Source organism: Delphinus delphis, chromosome 3, assembly GCF_949987515.2.
Source record: "Delphinus delphis chromosome 3, mDelDel1.2, whole genome shotgun sequence".
Classification (NCBI taxonomy): domain Eukaryota; kingdom Metazoa; phylum Chordata; class Mammalia; order Artiodactyla; family Delphinidae; genus Delphinus; species Delphinus delphis.
The window spans coordinates 14,724,085-14,749,056 of record NC_082685.1 but is presented as its reverse complement, the minus strand read 5'-3'; the positions used below and the strand labels follow the sequence as shown (position 1 = coordinate 14,749,056).

Below are 24,972 nucleotides of genomic sequence, written 5' to 3'. Positions count from 1 at the left end.
CGTGAAGACGATATTCGGGGCACCCGGCACCCTAGCAGGCTGTGGCACAGCAAGGTTGCGGCAGCCCCAAGCCACGAGCAAAGGCAGCCTGAGACCCCCAGCATACAGGGCCAAACCTCCCCAAACGTGGACAGCGCTCTAAAAAGCCCGAGCCCTGAAGTCAGCTCCAAGGAGGTGAGCCATGCCTCTGGCGGGCTCTGCTTTCTAAGTCCACGGCACACTGAAAGCAGAAGCCAAGGCGGGGTGGAGAGGCTCGCAGAGGGAGACACAAGGGGAGGTGACAGCGGAGGGCAAGTTCAAAAGCACCCAGCATTGGTTCAGGGAAGGGGAGGAGGCTGAGATGAGTGTTTCCAAGAAACCCCGAGAATGAAGCTCTGCGCCTGCCACAGCCAGTGAGGGGAGCAGCTCCTCCACGAGGCCCGACAGATGCCGAGCTGCTGGGCACGTGTGCACTCGTGTGTGTGTACTTTCACGTGTGCAGTGTGCATGCAGGTGTATGCAAGCACTGTGCGAGCGTGTGCACGAGTGCAGCGTGTGACTGCATGTGCACGTGTGTGTAGGTGTGCTGTGGCTCCCATCTTTCAGGCAGAGAAGGCCCAATGTCATTCCATCAGGAGACCGTCAGGGGTTCCCTAAGGGCCACTGCCTCTAAGGTATATATAAACGGCCTCTCACAGACACAAGGGAATTCCTTTGTTGTTTTTGCTTTTCTCCCCCGTTTTATGATAAATGCCTTTGATGCGTGGCTTACAGAAGTGATCTCTTTATGTGTGTGTTTCTGCTCACAGTTCACAGAAAACCTGTTATAAATTCATCCCGCCTGTGGTCGTGCTTTCTCTCGTGACCCATCCACAAGGAGGCCAAACTGAGTACTGCGGGCGGAGTTCCTGTCCTCCTGAGAGAAAGCTCTGGCCAGCCCAGGTGACAGAAAGGGAGAGGGAGCATTTTTAAATAGCTTTTCCCCTCTGTTTGGCTCCAGTGGCAGGTGTAGGAAGACTGGCCAGCCTTGGACTGATGACCCCTTGAAACTAGAGAGCTTGGGGGCCTGCACCGATGACCACAAGGTGCCAAGGCGAGTCCCCGGGGCGGACTGACGGGGAAGGGCGAGCTCGGGCGGGAAGGAGAGCACCACCCCCCCGACAGAAAGGACCGAGGAGAGGAAGGCTGTGGAATAGAAGGCGCGACCGAGGGAGCGTGTGGTTCTCCTGTGGCCATCCAGAAGTCTAAGGACAACATAGGTGATTCTGCTGGGAGATGAGCGCGAACGATGAAGAGGGGACAGATAAATGGACTGGGAAATTGCAGTGAATCTCTCTGCCGCTTGGAGCAATAGCTTTCTGCTTTTGAGTCTGGTAACCTGGCCTGTTGGCCTATCGCCATCACGTAAGAGAGGTCCCCTGCATGAGCTAACAGTCCTCAGCATCCTCAGGGGGACATGCCAGGCTCACCCCTGAGAGAAAGCAGCCACCCCACCGCAGCCAGGAGAGGCAGAGTCTACAGGAAACCCCTTGCTCGGAGCCATCCACCTAGATGCTGGGGCCGGAGCGGAGGAGAAGGGAGCCCCGAGCCATCCTGCCTCCTCTCACATCAAACATGGCCAAGGAAGACCCCACCCACCCCTCCCCAAGTCCTTAACCAGTCTGGAGGCACTGGATTGAGTGGAGGCCTCAGCCACTGCTGCTGCCGTCCCCACCCCTGGGCCCTCCCTGAGCCAACCTGGGAAAGAGCTTGGGTCGGGTGGGGAGGCCGGAGGGGCCACGACTGCATGCTGAACCGGGGGCCATGCGGCAGCTCTCCCGACCGCAAGGAGGGCTCTGAGCTCTTGGCCTTCCGGAGACCACCCTGGAGCCCCACACAGCCTGGAGCCAAGAGGCCCAGAGGATGAGGCGAGGGCAGATGGGGCGGGAAGCACGTCCCAGGCACACAGTGTGTGCGGACCCAGGCGACGGCCGGAGGGGAGACCCTCCTGCTCTGAGTGCAGGCCCTGCAGCGTCTGCTCTACTCTGGGCTGGTGAAAGGAGGGGCCCGCAGTGCCCCCGCTGCCTGGCGACGGTGGGCGGGTGGCTGTGAGAGAAGAAAGCGTACTGACCGCTGGGCGGTTTAGGCCGCGGAGGAGCAGGTTTCTTCGGAGGCAGAGCGGGAGTGTCCTGTTTACTTTTAAAGGGGTCATCTGAGCATCCTGCCCCTCCAAAGGAGGAGGTGAAAGGGCCAGAAGTTGGGGGCTGTAAGAGAGGACACGAAAGAGAGGCAGAGATAATCGTTAACACGGAGGCAGCGGACATCCACCGAGCCCTCCGGGCTTGCACAGCATGGCCGCCACTCGGGCCCAGGGTCTCTCACAAGCCCCCCCCACTTTCCTCCACCCTCAACAGCCAGGGTCCTCTGGCCAGTGAGGAGCAGCCAGCAAACACACAGAGCAAGTGAGAGTAACCCGGTGCCTCGACGGGCTTCTGACATGGGGTGGGGGTGGGGTGCTTCCTGCCACCCACAGGGGGATATCAGGTCTCTCCTGACCCCAGGGTCCCCTGGGCTTCCTGCTCATACTTCAGAGATGCGCCCAGCCTCTCCCCCTTCAGTCAGTGTCAGGCGTTGGGTCAGAGCGGCACCAGACCCTCTCTGTGCCCGTGGGCTGCCTGACCCAGTGGCTCAGGTCAGAGCCCACCGCAGCCCCGTGGGCACAGCCATCGCTGCCTCCAGTGGGCTCTTGTCAGCTCTGGCCCGGACCCTCCCCCAGCCTCCTCCTGCTTCCACCCACCTCCACATCTACCACCTCAGACCCAGGAGGGACCATGTCAACCAGCAACAGAGAGATGCTTGGATAGATGGGTGGGCAGGTAGGTAGATGGGTAGGTACAGCTGCCAGGCAGGTAGGGAGCTAGGTAGATGGGAGGTGGGTAGGAGCACTGAACAGCCCTGAAGCTTGAAGGTAACCTCCAGGCACTCCTCAAGTCATGCAGGGCCTCCCTCACAGCCCCTCACCACCCTACCCCCCTGCCACTGCCCAGGGCTTTAGCTTCATCCCTGCAGTTGCCCCAACCCTCTCCTGGCCAGTTCCCCGGTGCCTGGAACCCCCTTGTGCCCCATCTCGAGGCCTCCATATATACAGAGTCCCCAACTGGGGGCTCAGCCCACCCCGTCCACCTCAAGCCCCTCTTCTTCCTCAGAGACTGGCTAGACCTCACTGCCACCCCCAGAGCTCTCCCTGACACCCCTTCCTACTGACTGACTGCTCGGACATCCTGGTGGGAGCTGACGGGACACACATCACGCCGCAGTGACGGGTACTCAGGCCCCTCCCACCTAACTGGGGCAAGTTGCCTGAAAGGCAAGTGCCAGTGACAGGGCGCACACCTGCCAACTGCCTGCGGCGGGCAGGGACTTGTCTACCTGTGCACTCTCACCTGGAGCACCAGCACAGTACCAGGCATAACAAACCTCCACCGACAGACGGATGCGCACAGACAGCCAGAGCTGCACCCCAAAGGGAGGAGACTGCTTTCTACAGAGGTGGGAGACCACGTTTACGAAAAAGTAGAGCAAGGAGATTCATAGCTGCTAGACACTAAAGGAATTGGTGGACACGGGAGTGAAAATGCTGATACGGTCCTCAAAAAGCAAAGGAAAGGAGACGCGCAGTGGGACAGGGTGGGCCACACGCAGCAGGGGTGGAGGGGGGGGTTGCGTGAGGAGGGGCACTTGCGATGCCCTCCCCAGTGGGGCAGGTCAAGGGACAGAAGACAAAGCAGGAACACAAGAGTGCACTTGTGGGACCTTCTTAGGTAATCTGGTTCCGACACATCACTGGAGAAGTGGGGAGAAGGGCTGATGCCAGTCACGGGGACGCGGCTCCCCCTCTTCCGGATCCGGTCACGGGGACGGGGATGCGGCCGCCTCTGCCCCTGGTACCTAGATACTAGCCTCAGGTGGGAGAGAGGCGGCCAGCCCCCAGGGAGGAGGAGGGGGCCCGGGGTGGCTGCTGCACACTCAGCCAAGCCCACTGGGCGCCCTGGTTCCTCCCCACAAGCCTCTGGGGCCGCCAGGGTAGGAGACGCTCGCTGATCTTCTCACCACATCTTCCCAATGGCCTTGGGACAAGTCCTACTGTCACCACTTCTACCTTATACACAGGGAAACTGAGGCACGGGGAGGAGATGCAGCCTGCTAGTCACACAGCACCTCAGCGGGGGAGTCAGGGTGGGAACCCACGCCGTCCACCTCCTGGGCCAGGGCTCTCGGGCCCTGCCCTTGGCTGCTGGCAGCCCGCCGCCCGCCCCCCACGGGAGGTCTGGGGACTCTCCTCATGCCCATGAGGGAGACATGCACAGATGCAGGCAAGGGGCAGAGCAGGGCAGAAGGCCCTGGGGAGGATGGGGTCTAATGGGAAAGACTCATTTCCCTGCCAAGACCACCTGGGCCCGCCGGGAAGCTCTGAGCCAGAAGGGCTGCAATGGAGCAAGGAGGTCCCTCCCTCCACTGCTGCTGCCCCCCTTTCCCAGGCTCTGTGACGCTTGTCCTTTTCGGTACAAAAGTCTGGGAGTCTCTGCAAAACCTGCTGCTCGAATTTCCAGAACGTCTGCTGCAGAGCACAGTGGTTGGGATGGGATCTGGAGGCCCTGCTACCGGCTCCGTGCCTCTGTTTCCTCATCTATGAAACAACGATAATGACAGGCCCCAGCTCGCAGGGCTGTGGCAAGAAAACGAAAGGTAATGCATAAATTGCTCCAGCTGGCACCTGGACTGCATCAGCACAAAGATAGCACGATTATAATCACGCCAAGGATGTGGATGTGACTAGAACTCTCTTGGATACCCACAAGAATCTGCAAACGCTCCATCGGCCACCGATGCTTCATTTCTGCTGCTTCCCGTCATTCACAGAGCCTTTTCCAGACGAAGAGAGCAGTAGAGCTAAGGTGCCGTGTCGACCAGCAGCTTAGCTCTAAAGTGAGTGGGTCAGGGTCTGCTGGTTGGGAAAGAAGACGCAGTGGGGGCTAAGGAGATGGAGAGCGAGGGAATGCTGATGCCTCTGCTTCTGACGTTCCCAGGACACAGCCTGGGTCTAGGACTCTTGCTGCCCTCGCCACAACCTGAGACGGGCAGGAGGGAATCAAAACTAATCTTGACAGAGTGGAGGCGTGACCAGCCCCCGAGGCACCTGCGTGGGCCCCAGTTCTTGTCTTGGGTGCTGCAAAGGCGCCAGCTCTGGGGAAGGGGTATAGAGGGACACCCAGGGCTCTCTGGACGTGACCCCCCCCCCCAGAGTTGTGGGGTGCACAGGGCCCTTGTCCACCCAGCCCGTGCAACCCCCAGCCTGGAGCGCGAGCTGCAGTGAGCCTCCCGGCTGGCTGGGGACTCCACGGGCCAAGCCGACTCTCCGCCCCCTCGTCTGTCTAAACCCACGGAGCCAGTGGGCCCGCTCCAAGGCGAAAGGGTTCCAACTGTAAGCGCCTGGTTCGGCCACAGCAGGGAATTATATTACTTCTGACACCAAAAAGCCTGCGTCATTTCCGAATCCTAATTTTCATGACTTGAAGTTTCCCAAGAAGCTTCCTTTGGGACCTGACTGGTTCCTACTCAGGCTGTGGCTTCAGGGAAAGTTGCTATTTTTAGAAGGGTTTCAGTAAAGCCGGTAGGGGCTCTCTGGCTGGGCTAGAGTGAAGTGTGCTCCAAAAAAAAAAGAAAGAAAAAGAAAAAAGGACAGACAGAAAAGCTACTATATGAGAAGCAGCTCTAAGAGATTCACAGTTTAAAGAATTGATTTAAAGCAAACGACTCTAAACTTAAAAAAAAAAAAAAAAGCCCTAAATAGGAACGCACGCTTGAAAAACAACTGAAAATGGGCTGACAATGGGCAGTCAAGTATTTCATAGGTGGTTTTTTTTTTAGGGCGGGAGTAAAATAATTAAGTTAGAGTCTTGTTTTTATTCTCAGATGCTCTCTGAAATCTATTTTGGGGAATGTGTTTTTAAAGCAAGGTAATACTGTCTAGAAAAATCTTCTCGGGTGTTGAGGGACCTCAATGAAGGGTGCAAGCCCAGAGAACCTCCCAAAGGAATCTACTGGAGTCAGACTGCTGGCTGGCACTCTCCTCTAGCACTGCCAGGCAGAGGGAGGACACTCTTATTTAGGGTGAAGTTAAGAAAAGGAAAAAAAAAAAAAAGAAAGAAAAGGAGCCAGCACGCATCGCCAGCGTGCATTGCCTCCCCACCCCACTCAGGTGGAGAAAAGATAGCGATGTTAACACACACACACACACACACACACACACACACACACACAAACCAAGAAGTCAAAAAAAAAAAAAACACCTTCTTGCCACTTACTTTCATTTCCTTCAGCATTTTATTTATATACACAATGTTGTTCTTGAAAAACAGAAAGGGAACCAAAAGGGAAAAACAGAGACCTATGAGGTTAGGGCCCTGTATTCAATTGGGCAAGTGGCATGAGATCAGGAGCTGATGGAATCGTGGAAACAAAACAATGGAGTACTGGAGACAAACTTTCCACGGCCCCATCCAGCTCCATCCCGCCCAGCGCCACGAACAGGAAGGGACACTGGCCCTGAAGTCGCAAGTGCACGTGTGCGCAGCCTGATCTGGGACACGCGAACAAGGAGAGGGAAAGCGGAATTAGAAAAGGGAAAATGCAACCTTAGGTTAGAACGGGCAGAAGGAGGGAAGGGCCAGGTTCTGAACTGCCCGGCTCTGGGGTGTCTCTGCAGCTACGGGAAACACAGGCACTGCCTGGAGGAGGGAGACGCGGCCGTTTCTGCCATCCGGGGCCCCGCCAGGCTGGCCACCCCACACACAGCCTCAACTCAGGTGCTTCTTGAAACAGAGGACCCCGTTCATGCCCTCGTCCTTGTCCCAGCTCGGAGGCACTGCTAGCTCTCACTCCCTCCTCGGCCTTGCGCAGGGAGAGGTCCCACTTGTGCCAGCTTGAGAATACAGTGCGAAGCCCTTCCCTGGAGACTGCCGCCCCCGTGTGGCAGAAGTTTTCTCATTTCAGGCGATGGTTTCCCACCCACTAAGCACGGACAGAAGACAAGGACACATAGCTCCACTCAAGGAGTGTGTGTAACAGCCACGCAGTGACGGGCAAACATGAGGGCAAATCTCAGGCCCTGGTCCCTTCTGGCTGATCCCAGATGGCGCCCTGACCGTCAGTGTCACAGTTCCCATACGAGTGATGGAGGCTCATTCCCTCCAGGCACTGGAAGGAGAGAGGCCGAAACCCCAGCACTTCTGGGCTCCCTTCTGCGGCGGCCAATGGGCAAACAGATGCTCTGCCTCTGGCCAGAAGCTACATTTGCTACCTCAACAGTTTATACTCACGCATTTCTTTGAAAACATAAACAAAATCCCAAATGTTTCTTGGAAGCCACGCACCACAATCACACATTGCTAACCACGAGTGCTGAGCGCCCAGACAGTCGTGCGCCCCTCGGGCTGAGTGAACGTGGAGGAAACACGCAGGATGCTGAGGAGCTGGCACGCGGGGCGAGCGGTGCCGGGGGCCCAGGACTCCCCACCGTGGGTACCCATCCCACACACTCCGGGGGGGCTCCCTCCCCACCCCACCCCCACCAGTGAGGAGACAGGAACCGTATCTGCATGTGGCCGCCCCCCAGTGCTCACGGCACCTGGGCTGGAGCAGGCGGCTGGGACAGACCGGTGGACTCAACAAAGAATGCAGGGCTTTATGGCTCCGCGGCCACAGGCCGTGCCACACGCAGCGCTTTATCTGTGACGGATCCCACCCTCACCCACCGAGGCCAAGACGCGCACACCTAATGCTGCTTCCCTTAATTCTTGGCAAAGAAACACGGGTCACGGTCAAAACCAAGGGACGCTAAAGGTTAGAACAAAGAACAGCAGACCTACTCGCCTAGGCCAACATTTTTGACTTCTTAGCAGTTTCTTCTGGAATCTACCTCTCAGTCGTGGGCCTCTACTCTTATTTCTTGATCTGTCCATTTTGGACATATCTACTGACCGACTTCCTGCTACGTTAAGCACCATCCTCCAAGCCCCTCTCGAAAGAGCTCTAACACCATCTGTGGGACTATATCCACAGTCAGTTTACGTAACTATGGCCGTGTAGGCACCATCCAGTCCAACCAGGAGTGCCTATCGTCCTTCCTGAAAGGCTCACTTTTCACCTGCATATTTATTCACCGAGCCTAGCCCTCGGTTTCCACATCCTTCTCGGGTTCTGTCCATGGGCAGCTCCAGACACACCTCCTGCCTTCTGGCCCAAGGCCCACGGTTCCAGCCTCAGCGGGCTGCACGCCAGGCCTGGCCCTCAGGGCCCAAGACCTTCGCAACTTTGTTCAGTCACAGAGATGACTTTATCACCTGAGGTCTGACTGCCATCTGACACCAGTGGCAGTAGCGGGGAGCCTGCGGCGCTTACGCCTCCGGGAGGGACTCAGGGCTCTGGCAGTTTCGCTTGGAGGAAGGGAAGTGGGTCCAGCCACAGCCATGGGCACTTTCTAGACCCCGTCTGCTGACTCACGACCTCACATGAGAATACATTTCAGAGTTTGACAGGTGCCAAAGAAATACATACGTGGCATTAAACAGTTACACCTGGCAGCCCACGACAAGACCACGACAAGAGGCACAAGGACACTGGCAGAGGCACAGGGGCTCTGTGGGAAGGGCTTTACCTTGGACATCTGGCTGAAGTCGGCAAAGCCCTCAGCACTATTGAAGGACCCACTTCCGAAGGGGTCTAAGGTTCCAAAGGGACCTGCAAGCAGCACCAGCAGAGGAAGAGTTACAGGGCATTCACAGAACACGCCTCCTGGGAGCAGGGGGAAGTGTCACCTCTTGGTTCTCAATGGCCCCCAAAGCAGGAGATCCATGGAGGTCACGTTTGTTTGATGGGGTGGTGAATCGGGTGCAAGTCCTCAACAAGGCCCCCTGCCCCTGCCCACTCTGGCTCATGGTTGGTGCAGCTCAGCCAGACGGTTGGCAGCCATGAGAGCCGGCGCAGGGAGAGCCAGAGGGACTCTGCCCTGCGGCTGTGCTGCAAGCCAGCATTGTTCACCGTCACCAAAGGAGTGACAAGCACCCTGTGGAAGGAGAGCCTGCTGCCTGTCCTGCTGGATCAGGAGGGGAGAGGGAGAGGGAGGCGACCAGCCACCCACATGATTTATGTGGGGAGGTCATCTGCAGGTAGAGATTTTTGCTGAGCTTTCTCCTTTGGTGGGTGGTGCGATTTGTCCAGAATAACCCACGAGTTCACCTACGAAATCAAACTCTGCAACTAACAAGCACAAGATGTTAGGCAAGGCGGCAGTACCAAGTGGAACCTGTTTCCAAAAGCAAGGGGGAGTCCGCAAACGCGCCCCTCCCTTAAAGGCACACCTAAGAGCTTTATGCTGTGAGGGGAGGTTCCCTCAAATCCAGTGCCCATAGCACAAGCCTCAGTAGAACTTTGGATTCCTTTAGGAAAAAAAATCCAGAGGTTAGAACCAAAGATTCATAAGGAGGATTGAGCAAAGAGTAACTAGTACATTGGAGTTATTACTAAATTAATCCCTACCGCCAAGCTTCCTTTCCATCCAGTAAGATGCCAGCTATTGCTCAGAAAGATGAGCAGCCAGAGGGGAATGGCTTTGGCTGCACTGCCTCAGGCGAGGATCTGGGTGCCACTTACTAATGACATAAACACTGAGGACACACCAGATTTGGAAATGGGTGGGCCGTTCCACTGCCCGAGGAAGAGTGAGAAGGAAAATAAGCCATCAGTCTCACCTGATCCTTTTGAGGAGACACTGGAGGATGAAAAAGGATCACTGGATTCAAAGGGGTCGAGCTGAGTGAAAGGAGAGAGGAGAGAGTGAAAAGCAGTTCCTTTGTTCATCATCCATTCATTCAACCACAAACTTTCTTGACATCTATATGCACCATATCTGCTGCCCAGCCTTGGGGAGGATAAAAATGATTTAAACTAAATCCCGGCAGAGTTAAATCCCAACAGACCAACCCCTCCCGCAGATAACACCTATAAACACTCTGAACTGGGGAAAAAAAAAAAAAAAAAGCCATCACCTGAAGACCCAGGAAGTGAACCAAAGCAGGAAGACTTTGGAAAAGAATTGAAACTTGGCAGAAAAAGCAGTACAAGATTGAGTTTTCCATTTTTTTGTTTTTTTTTTTTCCTGTGGTTCTTTTTATCTTGGCCGCGCTACTCGGCTTGAGGGATCTCAGTTCTCCGACTGGGGATTGAACCCGGGCCACGGCAGTGAAAGCACCAAGTCCTAACCACTAGACCACTAGACCAGGAAACTTCCAAGCTTTTCCCTTTTGAAGCTACAGTCTGAGAGTACTGGGGGGCTATGACTCCAATAGAAAACTCACTGTCTTTCTGGACTGAAGCTCAGAGGAGGGAGCCCCAGGACAACCACAGCCATGAGAAAGGGATGCAGGATCTAGAAAGGAGAGGCAGAGAATGGGAGCCCCAAATGCCATGACAAGCTCTGTCCACGTCTCAGGCTCACCCCTACACTGTGTGTGGGTTGGTAGACTCAGAGCAGCCTACAGCTAAGGCCACAGGAATGAAACCACAGGTGAGAGAGGGAGAGTTTGCAATATGAGTCTCACCAAGTTAGTTGCCTGCTGAAATAAAACCATCCACACTCTTTGGAGGAATGCAACAGAATCCAGTCTCCACAACAGAGCACTCACAATGCATAGAATATATTTTTAAGTTATTCAACATACAGAGAGAACCTGAAAAATGCGGTTCTCAAGGGAAAAGACAATCAATGGAGTCAATCTCAAGATGACCCAGATTTTGGAATTCTCAGATGAGGATGACTTTAAAGCAGCAATAACTGTGCTTAATGAGATAAAGGAAAAAACACTTAAGATGAATAAAAAGATAGGATATCTTAGTAGAGAAATGGAAACTATACAGAAGAAACATGGACATTCTCAAACAATGTAAAGTATAATATCTAGAATAAAAACTTCACTAGGTTAGCTAACCAGCAAATGACAGAAAAATGTAAGTGAAGTTGAAGATAAATCAGTAGAAATTACCCAATCTGAAGAAAAAAAGAATGAAAAGAAACAGAGCCTCAGGGACCTGTAAAGACAACAGCAAAAGGTCTAACATCTATGTAACTTGAATCCCACAAAGAGAAGAGAGAAAATAGAATAGAAAAAAATTTTTTTCAAAGAAATAATGGCAGAAAACTTACCAAATTTGGTGAAGACATAATTTATAGATGTAAGAACTTCAGCAAATGCCCAGCAGCATAAATACAAAGAAAAACATATCCAGAGCCTACACAAACTACTGAAAAGCAAACGTAAAGAGAGGCTCTTTAAGGCAGCCAGAAAAAAGAACATAACTATTTTTTCCTCTTTAGAATTCATACAGTGGATTAAAGCAAAAATTAAAACACTGTCTTATGGAGTTTAACATATTTAGATGTATTACATTCATAGGACAACTATAACAGAGACGCTGCTGTTTGGGGGAGGGTGGATAAATGGACCTATATGATTACAAGTTTTCTACATTTTACATTAAGTGACACAATATTAATTCCAAGTAGCCCATGATAAGTTAAGAGTGTATATAGTAATCCTTAAAGCAACCTCTAAGAAATAATGAAAAAAGGTATGGTTAAAAAAGGTCAACAGATACCAGAAAATGGAATTCTAGAAAACATTCAAATAATCCAAAAGAAGACAGAAGAAGGGGAACAGAGGAATAAAATACAGAGGATAAAAGAAAGTAAATAATAAAATAGTAGACGTAAATCCAACCATATCAATAATTGCATTAAATGTTAACAGACTAGACACTCCATTTAGAAGGCAGAGATTTCCAGACTGGATAGAAAAGCAAGGCCCAACTACATGCTCGACACAAAAGACATCCTTCAACTCCCAGACAGGTTGAAAGTAAATGGATGAAAAAAGATATATCATGCAAAGACTACGCATAAGGAGAATGAGGTGGCTATTTTAATATGTGATAAAAATAGATTAAGACAAAGCACCAGAGGAAAAAAGGAACCCTTTACAAAGAAAAAAAGGTCACTGCATCAGGATGACACAACAATCATGAATGTGTAGGCACCTGACAGAGCTTCAAAACACATGAAGTTAAACTTGACAGAATTAAGAAGGATATGGACAATTCTGCAATCATAGGAGATTTTAACACTCCTCTCTCAGCAACTGGTAGAGCTTACAAACAAACAAAAACCATAAAAATAGATGACCAGGGCTTCCCTGGTGGCACAGTGGTTGAGAATCTGCCTGCCAACATAGGGGACACGGGTTCGAGCCCTGGTCTGGGAAGATCCCACATGCCACGGAGCGACTGGGCCCGTGAGCCACAACTACTGAGCCTGTGTGTCTGGAGCCTGTGCTCCACAACAAGAGAGGCCACGACAGTGAGAGGCCCGTGCACGGCGATGAAGAGTGGCCCCTGCTCGCCGCAACTAGAGAAAGCCCTCGCACAGAAACGAAGACCCAACACAGCCAAAAATATAAATAAATAAATGAGTTAATTAAAAAAAAAAATAGACGACCAGTCCTGTAACAAACCATAATGAAAAAGTATATATATATGTATATAGGTATACTGAATCACTCTGCTGTACATTAGAAACTAACACAATATTGTAAGTCAACTATACCTTACATTTTAAAAAAAGGAAAAAAGGGGAACTCCCTGGCAGTCTAGTGGTTAGGACTGGGCACTTTCACTGCTGCAGCCTGGGTTCAATCCCTGATCGGGGCACTAAGATCCCGCAAGCCGCATGGTGTGGCGAAAGGGAAGAAAATATAGACAATCAGAACAACCACCTTGACCTAACTGGCCTTTACAGAACGTTACACCCAACAACAGCAAATAGACATTCTTCTCAAGTGTACAAAGTATGTTCACCAACACAGACCATAAAACGAGTCTCAATAAATCTAAAAGGACTGAAAACATACAAAATATGTCCTCTAGTAACAGTAGATTTAATTAGAAATCAGTATTATAAAATACCTAGGGGGAAAAAAAAGTATCTCGAAATGAAACAATATACTTTAAATAATCCAGGTTCAACAGAGCATTCACAAGGAAAACTGGAAAATATCTCAAAATGAATGACAATGAAGATACAACATACCAAAATGAATGGAATGCAGCTAAAGCAGCACCTCAAAAGAAATGCATAGCTTTAAACACTCATATTAGAAAAGAAGATCCAAGACCAATGACCTAAGGTTGTATCTTAAGAAGTTAGAAACAGAAGAGCAAAGTGGGAGGAAGGAAATAATGAAGAGCAGAAATCAGTGAAACAGGAAACAAACAGGAGAGAAAATTAACACAGCCAAAAGTTGGCTCGTGGAAAAGATCAACAAAATTGATAAACGTAGATAACACAGACCACCAACACCAGCGATGAAAGGGGGGATCCCATGACAGGTCTCGCAGATAGAAACGTTACAGGTTAATCCCTGCCTTCAAGGAGCTCTGGGGCCAGTGATACATACCAGTAGGTCCATGGAGAAGTGAAAAACTAGGGAATGGGTAAGGTGGGGACAGAGATGCAGCCTAGAACGTGAAGGAAGGCTATACATTGCCCTCACTTAGACACAAAAATTCTCTATTCAATCACAAAGTTACTGTTTGCTTTTTAAATCCTCATTTACACCAATTTAAACCAGTCTGTTGAGTCTAACGTGCAAAACGTATGGTTTACTACTTGCTGGGGGGCGGGGGAGCACACTAAGTGCAGCCAGGCTGTGGGTCTGGACTTCCTCCTGCCATGGCGGGGACCCACTGAGGCTGGCTGATGCCAATGTCACCATTAGTGCTTTGCACTAGGAAGATGGCAGGAGCAGTCACATGGAAACCTGTGGGAGTGTGTGGTGCTCTATTTTGTCTTTGTTGGGAGGTGGAGTGGCACTGGGGGCAGACGACAGAGCAGAGAACCCAGCAGGTGGGCCTGAGCTGAAGTAAAGGGGCACAGAAAGGGACAGAGGAATGACAGCTGTTCAGGACACAGCCCGCCCTGACTTGGGCTCACTGGACTGCTGGATGTGACACCTTGCTTCGTGGGACAAGCCTCTGTAGGGATCGGCAGAAACGGTCACCTTGCTATGCAGTAACGAGGCTTGGCCTTCGAGCCAGCCCCTGGGGAATCCCCTGGCCTTGCACAGCCCTCATTCGTCAGGCTTAGCACTCACAGTCTGAGTGATGGAGGCCCTGACTCGGTCCATGGAGGGTGGGGAATGGAAAGGGCTGCCTTCACACACGCAGAGTATGCAGACGGGCAGCACCAGAAGGCAGCCTCTCCGGGGTCACTCACCTTTGAAGGTAAGGAAGGGTTTTTCGTGAATGGGTCTGAGGTAAATGGGTCGTTCTTTGTCTGTTTCTTAAAGAAGTCGTCGGGGGCAGAGCCATGGAATGGGTCATTTTCTTTGAAAGGATCCCCTCCGAATGGATCTAGGTGTTTTGGAAAGAAGAAAAAAATGCCCCATGAATAAACATTATGCCTAAGTGAAAGAACCCAAATATAAAAGAACACACAACTGACTGGCACTATTTACATGAGAGTCTAGAAAAGGTAAAAACCGTAGTGGCAGAAAGCAGGTCAGTGGTTGCCAGAGACCTGGCGGGGAAGGGGGTGGGGGAGACCAGGGAACCTTCTGGATAATGGAAATGTTCTCTTTCTCACACAACTATACACATTTGTCAAAACTTATCCAGTTCTGCACTTAAAATGGGTGAGTTCTGTTGTGTGTTAATTATACCTCTCAATAACACTTGATTTCAAAATAAAATGAGTAAATCCATAAGGACAGAAAGCAGGGGCTGGAGAGTGGGACTAGGGAGACTGCTCACGGGGACAGGGTCTCCTTTTGGGGAGATGGAAATGTTCTGGAGCTACACAGAGGTGGTGGCTGCGTAACACAGTGAATGAACTAAACATCACTGAAATGTGGTTAATCTGTGTTATGTGAATTTGTTAGTTTTGTGTTATGTGAATTTCACCTCAATAGAAAAAGCGAATACAAGGGGAAAAATTAGATAAATGGGCAGCATGATCCCAACACCACGCCCAGGGTGCGTTCATTCTCCTCGAACGTGAGGTGTGGGCCTGGTGACTATAGGAGGGGCAAGCCACCATCACCAGCAGGGAACAAGATGCTAGGCTTTTATGCAGTGCGATGCTGTCCTTCCCAGTCCACTCCCTGGTATGTGTGGGCAGAAGTGCCACCGCATGTGGGTACCAATGGGACACCCTGATGCCACCATAGGTGACACAAGTGGGCACAAGTGTCCAAACAGTGGCCTAGCTATCAGGGGCTTCTTTCCTAGTTCTAATTCTCATCATGCTATGCGACTGGCAAGAAGGGGCACCAGACTGTGAAAGGGAGGGACAATGGAGGTTCCTTCAGAAACTGACCTGGCAAAGGAGGCTGCAAGGTGTTTCCCCATTTCCCTCAACCTGAACTAGGAATGGGAATATTCTGAGAGCCAGTCCACAAAATGTTTCTTTTAACAAAGGCTTAGGCTTTTTTTTTTTTTTTTTTTTTTTTACCTGTTGAAGCCGTCTGTTGTTCGGCAAAGGGGTCGCTCTGGAATGGGTCACCTGGATTTAGAGGAGAGAGGACCGTTCAGGTCTATGGTAGACATGACCTTGGCAGAGCAAAGTGGGGAAGCAGGGGCAGCCACTGACTAAGGCAGTTTGTCATGGCGAGGACAGCTAAGATAAAATTAAAAGTATTGTTGGCTGCTCAACACGGGCCTAAATCAAGGAAAGTGTAGGGCAAGGCTGAATTCACTCTCTCTTTCTACACAGTGCTTTACTCTCCTGTCTCACCCCCGTCCCTCCCCGTCACTTCCCAGGGCTCCAAGAACCTGGGACCCCGGAGCTGCCCCATCCTCAGCCGCATGGTACATCTGAGTTTCGGGACTGCCTGACTCATCTCTCAGAACTAAGGTGCTTCCACTCCAAATCTGAAACTGGAAAGGCACTCCCTCTGCCCTCTCCCTGCCCTGGCATTTTTCTCAGAAAAGTACAGATAGCCTTCTTGGAAATACTGTTTTGCTCTGCAAAAACTGAAGAAACTTAGGAAATCTTGTTTCTAGAATTCTTCTTATTCTTGACTCGTGTGTGGATCCAGATGAACTCACCACGTTAAGACCTTAGATGTTTACGTGGGGATCTGCTGTTTACTAGGTGGTTCCATAATCACCACTACGTCTGATTATCTTATCAATCCCGAGAGGTGGATGGGAACTGAAGCATGCAGAGTCTCAGGGCCAAGCAGGCCACCCTTGAACGTGGATGTCTCTTGGTGAGCCTGGAGCTCTTCCCACCCCCTCCCCTCAACACCACAGCTCTTTAGATAACCAGGTGGGGTGAAAAACTCAAGAGGCCCATTAGGCTCAAAGAATTTCTTTCCTCCTAACTGTTCTAGTCACTGGACAACCCTAGGGGGCACAAAACAGCCTTTCAATGATAAAGTTGGTGCCAAATGAGATACCTTTGAAGGGATCGGCTCCTTTAAATGGGTCAGATTTGAAGGGGTCTTCTGCCTGAAAAGGATCCGGATGCAATTCTTGGGTGTTGTTGCTAAATAACAAGGCTTTATTTTTGAAAGGATCGTCCTATAATTTTGTGAAGAGACAGGACAGGAATTTAATTATTTCAGATTTAAAGCAAAGTACAGAATTCTATACCTAACTGGTATATTTTCCCTGTAAATGATGTGATCCTAAAGAGAGTAATTTTTTTAAAAAACCATAGAAGATGGACTTTAGTTAATGATAACATGTCGACAATGGCTCATTAGTTATGATAAATGTACCATACAAGATGTTAATAACAGGAGAAGCTGGGTGTGGGGTACATGGGAACTCTCTGTACCATCTCTGCAACTTTTCTATAAGTCTTCTAAAATTAAAAAGTTTATTTAAAAATCATTGAGTGGAAGCAACCCAAGCGTCTACTGATGGATGAATGAATAAGCAAAATGTGGTATGTACATACAATGGAATACTATTCAGCCTTAAAAAGGAAATTCTGACACATGCAACACAGATGAACCCTGAACACATTATGCTAAGTGAAAGAAGCCAGTCACAAGAAGACAAATATTGTGTAATTCTACTTACATGAAGTCCCTAGAGACATCAAATTCATAGAGACAGAAAGCAGAATAGTGGGTGCCAGGGACTGGGGGAGGGGGGAGGGGGAGTTACTGTTTAATGGGTATGAAAAAGTTCTGGCGCTTAGTGGTACAATGTGAATAAACTTAACACTACTGAACTGTACAATGAAAAATGGTTAAGATGGTAAATTCTACGTTACGTGCCTTTTGCCACAATTAAAACAAAAAAATCGAGTCAGAAAAAAAGTCATGTTTTTGGAAATGTCAGAAAGAAAATGTAATGAGCCGACGACTGCAGCCGGAGGCCTTGTCCAAAGGTGTGCCTCCCTCAAACACCTCCTCAGAGTGTGTTACCTACGTGGGTATTTTCAAAAATGCCGTTTCCACACCAAGAAACATGCTGGCTATTTACATCCTGAGAGGAAATGAGTGCTTACGCAGTTAGAACTACTAGAGCATATGCAACACTTTGCATTTTTTTTTTAAAGTGCTTATTTCTAGAAACAAACAAGAATATTTAAATCAGAAGGGAAAAAAACCGGCTTTTGAAGAGCACGTCTTTATAGTGGAAAATGACCTGAAAGGGCTGGGGAGAGGCTTCACAGTACACATAGGGCCGGTGTACTTGGTTCAGAAATACTGAGATATTTTGGTTAATGAAGACACACCCTCAGTGAAAACATGAAGGTTTCACTATGATGTTAAAAAGCACAACATCCTCACTAAATCTGGCAAATGTGTCAGCATCCTCGGGGCTGGCAAACTCAGCCATTATTCCAACTGACCAAAACCAAATGATTAAAGAGCTGGGCTTCCGTGAAAATACAGGGCAATGACGTCAAAGGGGCCAAAGGAAGATTCCTGACGAGGCTCCTACCACCCTGGGCCAGTTGACTTCAGGGAGCAGGACGGATCTCAGAGGCACCAGGCTAACAGGAAGCCTAAGGCTTCGGAAGGACTGACCAACACCCCTGCCCTCTGATGAATACGGAACGATTTTCCTTACCTGAGAAAGATTATCTGGAGCCTCCAACCACAGGGTTTCCCAAGGTGGGGAAAATAAGCCAGTTCTTAGGCAAGTAAGTACCGATGTCTGCAAGAACTGTGTCTGATAGCAGGGCAAGGACTCAGTAAGGACGTCGTACTGCTAACTACTGTGACATGCCCGCGCCAGCAAGCACCCAATGGGGTTCTGAGACACAGATCAACGTGATGGAGAAGTCATAATCTAAGGAAGCCAGGAGGCCGGTGTGGAAGATAAACCTCTCGCACTGCAGCCCAGGGGAAGGAACGTATCTGTTCCAGAAGAACAGAGAGAGATGATGTATGAGGTGGATAAAGTAGTGAGTTAAGAATGACAACTTGGCCTCGGTGTGGAAGCTTCTATTTAGTTTTTAATTAGCACTGATGTACAAATTGGTTGTGTTGTTTTGTTTTTGTTTTTATAATGTTTTCAATTGCCACTTGGAAGACTGACAAATAACAGTGGACAATGGCAGAGAAGAGACTGATCCTGGGGGGTCTGGCCCGAAATCCCCTGAGCGGAAAGTCAAGTCTGCAATCTCTCTCTCAGGAGCAACTGTTTGCCTAAGGCAGCAACCGCTCCCTCCCCTTCAAAGGAGAAGCCTAAGAAGACCCCGGCAGGATTCATGTGGTTAGGGTAACCACAGGTGGTTTGGATTCCATTTCACAGATCCAGAGCAGAAAACTAGATTTCCCCTGGTGCAGAGAGGCCGTAAACTCCACCATCCACTGACCTCCTGCCAACGAGCACGGAGCCGTCTGCCCGCTTGGGAGACGCAAGTGCAGCTGCCAAGCACGGGGTGAACGATCCGACCCGTGGCAGAGGGAGAACACCTCGAACAATGAGTTCTGGTCTTAATTACTGCACTTCTTGGGAAACAGACATGACAACTCTGAAAGGGCATCTAGGTGACATTCTGTGACGTTCCTTCCCTTTAGATGGGGGCTAGGCAGTGGTGTGCTGGTGAACCAGCGCTCTGGGGGAAAAAAAAAAAAGCCCTGATTGTTAGCCTCTGCCAATTCCCATGGTGTAGCTACTCCCACCATGGTTGACGTCCAGTTACCAAAGGTTGAATAACAGCTTACAAAATTCCTATTTAATAATCGGCTCTGGAGAGTCAATAAAACTGGCTCCAGCACTCCAGGGGCTGGATGTGACAGACAAGCCCTTCTTTCATGATGAGTTCTCCGCGAGACTAAAGGCTGGGATGATTTATTACCTTCTCTCTAGTAGACCGGTTGGCCGAGTGCTGACTCCAAGGACAAGAGGCCAGTATTCTCATCAGTGGATGACAGATAAGAAATAAATATGGCTTTAAGAATCCTGCTGTCTTGGACAAAGTAGAATCATGTGAGCCTAACACTAAACTTAGTAACTTTAGTAAAACCGTCCAGACTTAGAAAGTTCTAGACGCACCTCTTTGGTTACACTTGTTGTCAAGAAACTAAACTCCTCACTTTCATCCCCTCAAAGAGAACTAAGAGAGGTCCCTCTCCTCCGGAGCAGTCCTGAAATGTCCAGGAGTAAACAAAAAGCCCTCTTCAAAGTGTTTATTAAGAAATGGAAACAAACCAAAAAGTGCTTTAAAAACTGTATTTGTACAACAAGATAAAAATAGTTTTTCTCTCAAACACTGGTTTTGAGTTTCTACGTAACATACGCGACGTCGACGTTTCAAGATGAACTGACTATCATGTAAACTGTGCCCGCTAATGAGATGAATAAAAATAAAGGTAAAAAAATCTGTGGGGGGCAGGAGAGGGGAGGGACGTCCCATGCTGCTTTCAAACTGCCACTTCACTGTCAACTATTTATCCAAGGAAACCAATCTTATCAAAGCCTGCGAGAGGGTTTAAAAGTGAGCTGTTCCATGAACTAAGACGGAACAGGGCAAGCCAAGAGCCGTGTGAGGGTACCAGTGACAGAGGGAAGAATCAGAGCAGGGCTAAGAAGCTGAAACGCACACTCTGAGACAGACAGCCAAGCAGGAAATTCTGCCTCACTCGGTTCGGGAAGAAGGAACGTTCACAGTCTCTATTTAGACGGTAAAGCTGACGAAGCTGACAACGGGCCCAGGAGCAGATATGGAATTCACTCGTTTACAATTCCCTGAGGAAAGGAATGTGTGAATGGCGGAGGGAGGCAGTGACGGCCAGAGACAGGAGACAGATGAGAACACCAACAGGTCTTCTGCAATCCGGGGGGAGGAGGCGTAAGCTTCCCCATAAATCCCTGGGACTGAGTACTTGGCTACTGAGAAAAGAAACATGTCAAGAAATGCACAGAAAGAGCCGAGTCTCACATGAAGAGAGACAGAGAGGCTGAATTATTACAAGGAGGGGAAGGAATCCATGAGGCAAACAGGGCCAGGAGCAAGAGCCTGGGAGAGAGAGATGGCAGTGCGGGGCGTGCGGTGAAAGGCTTTGGGAGCAGAGCACGACGAAACCACGGAGACCAACAGCATCCCACTGGCTCCCGCAACAGCACAGAGATGCACAAAGACACTCTCGTCAGCCAGAGTAAACTGCAAAACGGCACACGCCAGGGCTCAGGGCTGCTACAGCCAACTCTGGCAGGAACAAAGGACAAAGTAACACTGCTGGATGTCAGCAGCCTGAAGGCCTGCAGAAACCTAAGAGGCCAACGGCCTCTCTCGGGCCTTCACCAGCACCCCCAGGGTCATGAGGTTTGAACCCAAGTGCCAAAGTCTCAAACGTAACCAAGATTTCAGGGGAGAGGCCAATTCATAGGTGATACAGCAACACCCCAGGTGGGCTGTCATTGTTTTTGATCTTTACCTATACGTGTGATTTTCAAGGTGCTCCTTGTAGAAACACAGAAACACGCACGCACACACACACACACACACACACACACACACACACATTCCTCCAAACTCTCAATTAGTAGGATGTGGGGTTTCACAATGTATGAGAGTTGATCCAATTTTGGTTAAGTTTGGGAAGCCCTCCAAATTTGGGTGATCAGCTCACGGAGATGGAGGTCTTTACAAACTGGTCTTAGAAAGGATTCAGGCCTATCCTTGGCTTTGTCCCAGACACCAGGCTGGAGTGTGGCCCCGGACGCCAGGCTGCAGGGCTGGTGGGGACACGCAAAGCAGCAGTGAAAACAAGAAACACCCTGCACTTGAACAGAATCGAGGCTGGCAAGTGCTGGATCAAGCGGGCAGGGCCTTCTCTGATCCCAGTGTGGGGCCGGGACCTTTACATTTACATTTATTCCACCTTTACCATGGCTCCAAAACCGCCCCTCTCTGTCAGGGAGACGCCCTCGCTCAGCTCTGCTAAGTTGGTCAAACTGGCGCCGTGGGCCCCGTCGAGCACCTCGTCATACTGCTCCAGACTCCTCTGGGCTTCCTGGTGGCTTTCGTGCAGCTGGGAAAGCTTGCTTCTTGCCTGTACGATAAAGACATCGTCGGCATCAAGTAGGGTTTAGGAAAAGAGTATTAGGCAACACATTTTTTTCTCCTAACATCCAACCCCGGACGATTCACAATGGTAACTGAATTACCCATCTACGGAGTAGACAATCCCTGTTGCCATGTTTATGAGACGCGAGACCACTTGTAAACCAAGACGAGACCCTTCTGCTGCCCCAGGCGGTCCCTGAGAAACGCAAGTGTTCAGACATTTGGTGACTCGGAAGGAAGTGGAATGGGACAAAATCCAGATGCACAATCTATTCAAAGTGATATTCAGCGGTCACTTTCCTTCGTGGGATTTTATTACCCCATTTGCTCCTCCTTGTTCCTGGAGGAGGCACGTGAGGCCAGGGGAAGGAAGGCAATCTGTGACGTCAGACAGACCCCAGCTTTATCTTAACTGTCTCATATGCACTGGTGATCTAACCTCTCTGTTTCCTCTTCTCCAAGATGGAGCCCTGGAAATGACGGGTAAAACCCCTCTTGCGGTGTCCGGCAGGGTGGGCCTTAATAAGCAGCAGCTATCATTTTTAATATCGTTATCATTATCACTAACATACATTTATGTCTTGGCTCCTACCTATGTTTTATAAACTCCAAAGGCTGGGAGGGAAAAGACATAAGATAACCCTACAGGTATTAATTAACAAAAAAGCACAATATATGGCATTAAATCCCTGAGATTTGAGTTTGTGATCAACTTTTGCCAGTAAACTGGCAAAAAGAGCAAAGCGATCAAGTCAGTCAAAAGAAAGGAAGCACGAACACGCATTTAGATACTGCCAAGGTCTAACAAACATCACCCTCACTCTGTAGGTGGGACACTCGAGGGCGAGCAAGGAGGCCTTTAGCCGTTACATACAGGGGAGCAGGAAAAGAGCTCTCCCTCTGCTGGTGGGCAGCGGCCACAGGCCTCAAGGCCTTCACCCCAGAGCGGGACAGGGAGGGGTACTTGGACAGGGGCCCATGTGGGGCGATGCTCCTGAGAGGATGGGGCCTCCTCGGTGTGCTGGTCTTCGAACTATCAATACATGGGGACAGACGGGTGCTGGAAGGTGTCTTGGACTCTGTCCCTCTTGCTTGTACAAGGACCAAGGTTGGGGAGAGCATGTCCTGAACCCAAGGCTCTCTCCAAATGAGTTAACTTAATGTCCTCACCCAGACCCCACCCGCTCCACAAAAATGATGTGCACTCAGGCGGGGAAGTGGAAGGCCAGTGAGGCAAAGCAGACACCACCAGGCCAAAGTCAACACGATGGTGGAACGCACGCTGCGGGGGTTCTCAGCACTTCACCTTCAGGCTGAATGAAGGCTTCCAAGAAGAAAGGGAGGTGGGTGAGAGCAAAGAAAACAACTACTGCGGCACAGACACCTGGGACCGCTGGTCGCACACCCCTCTGTGACTGCTTTGCTCGTGGCAGCCACCCTGCTTGGCAGGAGACCCCAGAAGCCCCCGGCCACAGCCAGTGGTGGCAGGCCTCGCCCCACCCCCTCGGAGATACCTGGTTGATTTCGTCTTGCGTGGATTTCAGGGACTTGATGATGGTTTCCAGTTGAACTTTCCCAGCCTGAATGCTCTGCTCCAGCTGCGTCTCCTCCTGCTGCAGTCGGTTCAGCTCAGATTTGGCCCGGTTCAGGTCGTCTTCCTGGGACTTGAGGTCGGATTCCTGGGACTGGATCTGAGTCTTCAGTGAGGAAATCTGAAAAGAGATGAAACACGACTTCGAGGAAGAATTCTGGCTCATGTTCTTGAAACAAGCTGACCCAGGGAAGAGGACACCAGCCTGAAAGCCCGACGCCTGGCTTCCTTTACATGGACCCCTCTCCACACCCGGGACAAGCATAGGCAATCTGTCTGTCCCCTGGGGCTGAATGTCCCCACAAGAGGCCTCAGACCAGGATGTAAGGGTTTTACAGTCTGCTGAAGCTGCAGCCTCCCTGGTTTGTAACAAGCAGCTAAGACACCAGGGGAGGAGAGACACGTGCCCACACCGTGCTGTGGGGCATGGGTCAGGGTGGCGTGCACACACGGGTTCATGCTTATACATGTAACATGGTGGATGAGACTGAGGTCAGGCCACAAATGCTTGGACACTTTTCCACATGATACGTTCAACTACTCTATTAAACCAGTAGACATCTCAACCTTGAGCTGAGACGGTCATGGTGAGCTCAGGGAAGTCTGTAAGAAGCCTCCTTCCCCTGCTGGGCTCAGCGGGGAGAGGGGGGGATGATGACTTACCATCTGGGTCTCATCCTGGCACTTCTGCCTGACGTCACTCAGCATGTCTCGGAGCTTGGCCTTTTGCTGATCCATTTCGTCCAGGCGGTCTTGGGCGTCCTGTTTCTGAGCTTCCAGCTCTTGCAAACTGCTTGTTTCCCGGTCTAAATCATTTTGCAATTCCTAGGGGAGGGTGGCATGAATTTACTCGAGACTTGTTCACATGGGGCACGTCCAAGCTAACACTGTCTCAGCCTGGGCTGGAGCCCCCAAGATGTCCTACAAAACCACACACTCCACAGGGAATACCACACACATCTCAGTGTGGTGGCCCCAGCTGAATCTCTCACTAAGTCCCTCAGCAAATACTTACTGATGGCCTAAGAGAGGCCAGGCACCAGGAGTGGGGCTGGGCTCCTGGCAAGAAGAGCTCTCCAGTGACATGTGGTCATCATTGGGGCGGGAAGGGCATCACCCAGACACGAACTGAGACGAACATGGGATAGCATGGGTCAGACTGTCAGTCAGAGTCACGGGGGCATGGGGAGACCATACTGATGCTGCACAGGTGGACAAGAGCTCAAGGAAGCACCACTTCGACGAACCCAAAGGACGAGCAGGTGGTAGCCAGGAAAAGAGCCAGGAATGTGAAGAGTGGACGGGGCCGCAGAGGACCCCAAAGAGAAAGGGGTGCCGTGCTCCAGCTGGATCAAAGGAAAGCGGGCCGAGGGCACCAGAGTCCGTGCCCCAAAGGCCATGCCAAAGACGGCACTGGCTTCTGCAGCAGGAAGCCCCTGCAGACATCTAAAATGGGAGCAGGACATGATGATTCTCAGCTGCTAAAGCTCCTCCACGTGGGCCGTATCTAACGAGACGACCAGTGCGGGTGTCTTCAGACTCGACTGTTAGACCTCTAGGGAAAGGATCCTAGAGGGGGATGGCGCAAGTGAAAACGTGCAATGTTTGTGATGGCAAGATCTGTCAACAATGCAAACTTCCACAGGCGGAGTTGGCTGGACTTGTAGCACAGCCCACCCTGAGGGACACTCCACCTTGTAACAGAGTTATAATGTGAAATGAACGAGGCATGCAGCAGAGCACACATGTGAGGCACTGTGGCATTTGTGCAATC

General features: G+C 50.7%; 1 protein-coding gene across 17 annotated transcripts in view; it reads right to left on the bottom strand.

Annotated features, from left to right (window-relative positions):
* Positions 1 to 24,972, bottom strand: part of EPS15L1 (epidermal growth factor receptor pathway substrate 15 like 1) — a 101,075-nt gene that overhangs the window by 19,384 nt on the left and 56,719 nt on the right. For 6 of the 17 annotated variants that reach the window (XM_060008110.1, XM_060008111.2, XM_060008112.2 and 3 more), the window contains 9 exons: positions 23,862 to 24,023; positions 23,122 to 23,319; positions 21,429 to 21,593; positions 16,527 to 16,650; positions 15,578 to 15,628; positions 14,342 to 14,478; positions 9,768 to 9,828; positions 8,675 to 8,757; positions 2,090 to 2,222 (listed from right to left, as the gene is read on the bottom strand). In XM_060008110.1, the coding sequence (XP_059864093.1) occupies positions 2,090 to 2,222; positions 8,675 to 8,757; positions 9,768 to 9,828; positions 14,342 to 14,478; positions 15,578 to 15,628; positions 16,527 to 16,650; positions 21,429 to 21,593; positions 23,122 to 23,319; positions 23,862 to 24,023 (1,114 nt within the window). Of the gene's footprint in view, positions 1 to 2,089; positions 2,223 to 6,374; positions 6,599 to 8,674; positions 8,758 to 9,767; positions 9,829 to 14,341; positions 14,479 to 15,577; positions 15,629 to 16,526; positions 16,651 to 21,428; positions 21,594 to 23,121; positions 23,320 to 23,861; positions 24,024 to 24,972 lie in introns of those variants that run through there. The other 11 variants (XR_011246402.1, XR_011246400.1, XR_011246403.1 and 8 more) reach the window with 5 other exon arrangements.